Genomic DNA, 8,213 nt, shown 5'->3' on the forward strand with positions numbered 1-8,213 from the left:
GTACCCACTTCATAAATAAAATACTTTATAGCTTAGTTTTTTTTTAGTTGAAAAGCGATACGAGAACGTGGGCGAGTTACAAACAGAATTGTGCCATATCATATCGAGTATTCACCATAAAATGATAAGAAAATCAAAAGGCAGCGGACTCATTATGAGATTGGCAATTTGCGTAAGACAAGAGGGATCACATTTTGAGCATTTAATTAATTAATTTACAAAAATACCCACTTAATTGACTACTCTCTCATATCTACATATCATAAAAGTAGGGGGGTTTTGTTTACATTTAAGTCGGTTCGATTCCCAGACGAGGCAAGTAACTTTTAGAAAATCTTTGAATGCAGAATTACTAACTTTTAAGAATAACATAAAGACTTCTTTCAGTAAAATACCCTTTCTACGATATTTAAGGTACTTTCCCTTCATGTCCCGTAACTTTGGGACAACCTGTATAGCCACGTTACTTGTAACTCCAATTTTTTAATATCAGTCAGATATCAGAATATCGTCATATTATGAGTAAATAAATAAATTACATAAACCTTGAAAGTAAGGATTGCGGGTTTGACTCCTGTGCCCGTGTCTTGTTGTTGTCTAAGTTATACACATCATACAGTAACACTTATATAAAGGGTAAATGGTCTTAAGTTCAGTTCTCGGTACAGCGTCATCTTCCTAGAAAGACAAAATTACAATTCATACTTTTATGTCTGTGACAAATGCGGTCTGCTATCTGTCAGTCATTTTGTATCTTCTAAGACGCCACGTCTCTCCACAACGCCAAGTAATGGAAATTTTCACAGAGTACTGGATCCCCGACAATTCGAGCAGCTCTGCTCAAAGATGGGTACTCGTTATGTGGCCGGAACCGCACCTTATAAAGCTTACAAATATGGGCCGGTTTGAAGTAGTGCTCCACACTACTTTAAAGAAAAATTTAACAAAAAAACAACCGACTTCAAAAACACTATTCCAAAACAAAAGATATAACGTGCCCGTAATTTTATACAATCTAATAAATTAATATAATTCTAGTTACAATTATTGTTATTTTTGGAATCGGTGTCCTTCCGCTGCGACCCGCTCTTGCCTCTCGCCTCCTCACGACTCAAGCACAAAAACCAATTATGTATATTTATCCAATTAAAAAATGGACCCGTGTGTTATAAACAATTTTATTTTAATGTAATAATAGCCTATATTTCTGTATATCAATGTTTTAAATTTTTACAATATAATTTGGCAACCAATTTGCTTACATGGAGCTAGTCCTTGGACATAGGCCTTTAGCATCTTCCACTCCTTACTATATCGAGCTATACGTAGCCACAAGAGGCCAGCTACTATACTCCATACATCATCCTCCCATCTTTTAAACTGTCTTCCTCTTCTTCTTTTTTCATTAGGTGGTATCCACTCTGTCACTTTCTTTGTCCATTTGTTCCCTTTATCTCTAAGGATGTGTCCTATCCATTTCCATTTTTGTCTCTTGCTACAATTAATGGCATTTCTAAGCTTGGTCTTGCTTTTTATGTCTTCTTGTTTTATTGTGTCCTTTTGATTTTAATAAGTCGTTTCAAATGCCGTGAAAAGTATTCATACTCAAGCCGACACGAGGATGGGTATTTTGTGAATTTAGGACCTATTATTTTGCCTCTTCGATGTTAACTCAAATTATTAAGGCTCCGCCTGAAATCATCTTAATTCACGTAGGAACACCATATTATCTACTATTAGACCTGATAATCATTGCTTAAGCTATTAATTTAGTTTGAAAATATTATTATGCAAAGTTTACTAAAAAGTCAAAACTACAAAACTTAGAATTATAATAATACCTACCTTAACTGTGGTGAAATGAGATTACGACGTTCTCATTTCATTTAAAGAATTCAATAATAATCATTTGAAATGTTTCAACCAGAATCGTGTGACCAACGTTTACATGCCGGAGGGAACCAGTCTTCTGCCGCCGCCACCTCCGCCTCCTCACAGACAGCCGCTCCGACCTCCAACTCACGACGACTTTGAACCTGTCACCCTGCACTCTTTCACCTAATAGTGGAGTTGATGTCCTCGAACAATTAGGACCCAACAAATACCCAGCTAGAATCGGTAGAAAACTTGTAACATTAAGTCCTATACCACGAGGGCCAAGACAAGATATATTTCTCTATCGGCAATACGTTAAAGTGTCATGAACCGAAAATAACATTGACAGCGGTAAAAGAAAATAAATTTAAATAACTTGTCAAAGTCATGTCACATATCATGACACGAGTATGTAGTTATCACTTCTGTCAAAAGTATCTCGTCTATGACCTCGTGTGAGAAGAATTAATAACCCTCACAAGAAATTTGCTAGCAATTAAAGTGACTAATAAGTAAGCAACTTTAGGACCTGAAGTAACATCAAATTTAATGTAATTTTCCCAAAGTCAATTGCGGAGATTGAAAAACAACTCTACGAGTCTAGAGCTTCATATAAAAGGATTACAGAATTTCGTGATCAAATTTTTGGAGCACAGTATTTTGTTTATGACACAACCCATGGTGTAGACGTTTGTTTAAAACGTAAGACTTTAGATAAGTATAATGTGTTGTTACGTAAGTCTCAATTCAGACTGCGATATCCAGGATTGAGAAGTATTGAAGGCGCGAGCTAAAGAAAAGATAAGTTTCAAGACTTGATATCGCGAGTCAATATAGATCTTTGTTATTAGATGTAATGAGATATTTGGTATTATTTTTGTACAAGTTGCTCATCCATTATTACTCCGAGGCTCACGGGGAATTATAGATGACACATGTTGTAAGAATTTTATATAGTGTTAAATTGTTTTTAATTAGAAAACTTATGATGTACTTCGGCCTGGATATTTATTGGTTCCTAATAATTTTTCGATACAAAAATCAAAACTTTATGGTTTCAATCGTTGAATGAATCTGACATTTAGTTCACCACAATAATGTTATGGTGACAATAAAATATCAATTGTAAATACTTAATTAGTATTACGATTATTATATTTTGTTAACACTTGAATTGTAAATATTTTGTTATAATCATATTTGTGTTAATTCTAAAAGAGTGGTTTAATTAACTGTATCGTTATTGTAATGCAAGTATTTGCAAATCTTGACACTTCATATCAGAAGATTTGTTTAGTAAATAAGAGTCTGTATGTAATTTTAGTTGATAATTGTAAATGACGTTATAAAATAACTGTGTACTATTAAGTTTCTGGAATAACATCTACAAATCGCGCTGTGCGTGAAGTGGCAACACTATTTTTCACAGGGTGTGTTACGTATATTCTAATAAGATAGATTTTAGAGCTGCTATTGGTTTAAAATCAGTTGCAATAATTATTATTTAATTTCAGAATGGATTAGCTGCCTCTATTCAGCTAATTATATCAAATTATATTTTAATTAGCATTAACAGAATCATAGATGCAAATATTTTTCAGAAGTTCTGGATAGTTATAATGAGCGCTTAGTTTATAAAGGATTTATTTAGGAAAATTCAGATTCAAATGCATTCAACTTCACTTTTGTTGCTAAGCCAACTTTCCTATTAGAGAATATAAGGGTAGAAAAAGATAAAATATTTTGAAATTATCCTAAATTATCCTGTCCTGCATGTAGGTACATACTTACTTATTATTATTATATATATTATATTACGATATAATAATATTATATCTTACAATATCTGTAACTATTTTCCACCTATTGAATAAATTATATTGTGTATAGTATGTTATGTTCCATTAAATGGTAAGGTACTAATTTCAGCAAAACATAAGATTAAAGGAAATATTGTAAGATGAATGGCGTGTATAGATACGAACATTTTGTTTGGCATATAAATCGATAATGTTTTGAACGGCCTTACAAAATAAAATAATAGTTAGGAATAAAGTTATAACTTTCGTTATACCCGAGAATAAACTAAGAATATGCAAAATGTTTACAAAGAGACATTTTGCTTAAGATTGGTTTATTTATTGAAGTAGGCGTTACTTTGCAGTAATCCATAATTATCCAAATGATTTGAGTTTTCTTTAGTGTTAATTCCGCCAGTATTTGTCTTTAAACAATTCGACACGTGTTTCGCCTCTATACGAGGTATCCTCAGGACGTGTTGTCTCGCCAAAATCTGGCACGAGACTCGTGTCAAATCATTTGGTTATGATTGGTTTATTCGGACGTATAACGTTTCCCGCGTTTATTTGCAAGGGTGCTTTACATTCGGAAACTTCAGAATTATATATTTTTTTAATTATGTGGCACGGGATGCAATTCCATAGGTCAAAGAATTATAGTTATATCGACAATGTTGTCAGATACAGTCAATATTTTGCATATTCTTGGCCTTAGGCCAGACGAGTTAAGACAAATGGTTTCTTTTTGCACATAGCTTGTAAGAGAAAGAAAGTGGAGTGCTGTGATATGGTATGCTTTGTGTAAAGAATGATCTTGGTGATGGGTGAATATTTCTTTAATTTTAAATTATTCGACTTGGATGTAAGGTGCTAGAAACGCACACAAATAGTTCTCAACATTGTCTAGGTTTTGTGCGACATTACCAGTGCCAAAATTCAAAATTATTTTATTTTCAATATCAGTTTTACAAATTTGATCTCTAGTTATGTAAGAAACAGCTTTTACACCTTGGATGCCTCCATAAAAGGTGTTTAAACTGTTGTCCAATTTATTATTGTATTGAAATTAATAAATAGATATTATTCAACATTGTGGTTTCATTCGATCGTTGAGTATGTTGCGATTTCAATATCCAAATATTTTTACTCAGGACAAGCACAATAATAGAACAGTACTTTGACTTCATACTAGAGCACCCGAATCGACGCACGCACACATATGCACAATTTACTCGGTCGCTAAGCAATCTTGGGAAGACAAAAGTATTGAGTGTCAGGCCGTACGCCGCCGAGACTGGTCGCTGTCCGAGTTAAATTAACTGTGCCGAAAACCGAAAGTGCCGTACGGCACACTATCACTCACTCACCACGCTCTGACCCTTATTTTGTTTATAGAATGGTTTATTTTACATGGTCTTATAGCTTGTTTCTATAGCTTTCAGTTAGCCGTAGGTACTACAATTACGACTACTGGCTACGAAAATACAGTGTATGCTTATTGCTTAATTTCATTGTATTTGTGAAACATATAAGGGGGAAACTTCACACTTAAAAAGAGCAAGGACCTGCGCAATATCGATGGATGGCATCGCGCATGCGCTGTAGATAACGCCCTTCATACGCACCAGCCTAGCGAAACTCTCTTAGAAAAAAGCGATTCACTCCTTAGGATTCACTAGGGGTATGTTCCGATATGCACTGCGAGCACTGCATAGTGCTATCACTATATAAAAATTCATTCTGTTATGGACAGCCAGTATACTGCCGCAGTGCCGTAGGGAAATATATGACGTCTTAAATCGCCGCCATATTCTACTGTGAGCACTGGCGTTTTCGAGGTAAGGTACTCGCAGTACTTTGATCATGTGATCAGTCAAAACTACTCGAGCGCCTAACGTTTTATAAACAATTTATTATTATTTTAGGCGCCATTTTTTCAATATGGCGGCGCGAGCGGCAAAATACGAGATGGCAGAGTTACAATTCAAGAAGAGCACATTAAAATCTGTAAAATTAGCAATTTTCAAAAACTCCCGGAAACTTTCCATGTGAAACTAGTAAATAACTGTACAGTATTACTCTTTTGAGTTTTCTTATGTTTAATCACAATTTTTTTTAACTTACGCAAGTTGAACAAAACGGTTGAGTAATTTCGGTACATCACTTTACATACATTGTATATAATGTAAAATACCGAAACTGTAAATATAGATTTACAGCCATTTGTTTCCGAAGCGGTGATAGTGTTTCAACTGACATTAAAAAGAATTCTAAAACAACCAATTTTGAGAAAATAAATGATTACAGACGATTAAAACAAATAATAATAATAATATTGACACACTTTCACAAATTATCTTGACCCAAACTATAGCGTACACAATGGGTACAATACAATGATATATTTAATACAATATACTTACTTAAACATACATAAATACATATAAACATCCATGACTCGGAAACAAACATGTATATTCATCGTATAAATAGTTGTTCATTTTTGATGATGCAATAGTCAAATAAAACAAACTTATTGGCCTAACATTTTATTCAACATTATAACTCATAGACAGAACCAGCCTTACACCGAAACATATACATCAACTTCTAACTAATATTAATCTAGTAATAACGTACAACGCTAAAAGTAAGATATAAAATTCAGTGTAAATCACAGAGTTTACTATCCCGCTAAAATTTGAACATAATAACATACTCTTAATAGAAATCGGGCTATAATATAATTAGTGAATATGATTACAGCAATAGCAATTATAATTCTTTGGATTTGCAAATAAATGAAGTAAAAATTTACAATTGTTATGGACAATACAGTCGTTTCATGAAAATCTCATACTTAAAACCAAGACTTACAATAAACTAGCGTATAAAGTGTAGAAGGGGTATGGTAATTAAAACGTACTTAATAAAATTGTCTGTATTTTACAGTTTCCACTAATAATTATAATAATAACTGACTCAGTATAATTTGGGCAGAGTTACCCCTTAGAATTCACAATAAGTAATGCCTACTCGAACTTAGCGCTCTGGCTTATATAGGGCACGACCGTCTACAGTGATGATACTACCAACTGTTAGTTTGCACTGCTGTAGTGCCAACCCTCACTTCTGGGATTAATACACAAATAAAATTTGAAAACAAAATTTTATCAACGATGCGGGACTCGAACCCACGACCCCCGGAGAGTTGAACAAAGCATACAAGTTTTTATGACGATACGTCACTCGAACGGTTAGCTCATTTGGAAGAACACTCGCACGCAGCGCGAGACGTCGTGGGTTCGAGTCCCGCATCGTTCATAAAATTTTGTTTTAAAATTTTATTTGTGCATTATTGACATGTATTTGCTTACATATTTTAAAATTATTTTAAATGACAATAAAGACTTCGAAATATCAGAGAATGGTTGACAAAGACATTTAGGTACTGGCCAGAACGCTCTGCAAAGTTACTGAAATTACTGTAAATTATCAATGGTTATAATTAAAACAGAGACATTGTATCTAATGACTAGTTATTTAACTTAATTAAGCCTCTTAAACATATAGCCAACAATATATTCTTACAGCACTTTGGAATGTCAGACTGTTTTATTATATAAAAAGACTTAGAACTTGCAATCTTGGGAATGCATTTGTGATAAAATAAATACATTGCCTTGCGTAGCAATCCTTTTCATGTAGATGGGGGACGCAGATCATATCTTCAAAACTAAACCTCGGTCAGGCAATGCCAAGTGGTGTTGAGACGTTGTGACGTCACTCAACAGCTGTCTATTCCGCTCCAGATCTGATGACTGTCCTTTCATGAAAAACCTTTGATTGGGTTTTCCAAACAGCCTCAATTTCACTCAAAAAACACACATGTATATATACTTTAACATGATATTCTGATTTTCTTTCGTTTAATAGAAAATTAATAATTCCAATTTTAAGTCTTTTTATTTTTAAGTAGTTTAATATTTATTTAAAGCTAATAGTTTAATGGTCATTTTATAGAAAAACAGTAAATTATCTAGCATAATACAATCGTGGCGTATATAAGCCCATTAATATTATTTAGTTTAACAAAAACTATGATAATGTAGTAATATTTGGTATTCTTGCAAATACTTTACCGAAACTAATACACATGTCAACTAACTTACAAATTTGATAAAGCTACAAAGTCCAGAGGAAATTTTTTGTACAAAAATAATTAATCATTTATATACATCATTTACTATCATTACTAAGTCTACGTTGAGGAATGTATTTAAATCTGTTTCAGATAAGCATTCAAGCTTTGAACACAGTGTGACTGGTCAATATTTAATTATACAACTAGATTGACGATTGGTCTCCGCTGCGTTCCAACTAGATACTGCAAGGCTTAATCGCAAAGTGCGGCAACTAATACTTCGCCCAAGTAGGCGTACTCGAGTTAGTCTCGAACAATGTGTGACGTTGATGTGCTGTTATTGAAACTAAAATACCGAGTTCCGAAGTAAAGCTATGTAAAATAATACTACAAGA

General features: G+C 33.5%; 1 protein-coding gene across 1 annotated transcript in view; it reads left to right on the forward strand.

Moving 5' to 3' along the window:
- The window catches only part of LOC126973793 (low-density lipoprotein receptor-related protein 4), a 43,537-nt gene extending 38,775 nt beyond the window's left edge, over positions 1-4,762 (forward strand). The window contains exon 35 of the mRNA XM_050821112.1: positions 1,928-4,762. Within this exon, the coding sequence (XP_050677069.1) occupies positions 1,928-2,062 (135 nt within the window). The 3' untranslated portion in view covers positions 2,063-4,762. The remainder of the gene's footprint in view (positions 1-1,927) is intronic.
- The last annotated feature ends 3,451 nt before the right edge of the window (positions 4,763-8,213 follow it).

Source organism: Leptidea sinapis, chromosome 30, assembly GCF_905404315.1.
Source record: "Leptidea sinapis chromosome 30, ilLepSina1.1, whole genome shotgun sequence".
In the NCBI taxonomy this organism is placed as follows: domain Eukaryota; kingdom Metazoa; phylum Arthropoda; class Insecta; order Lepidoptera; family Pieridae; genus Leptidea; species Leptidea sinapis.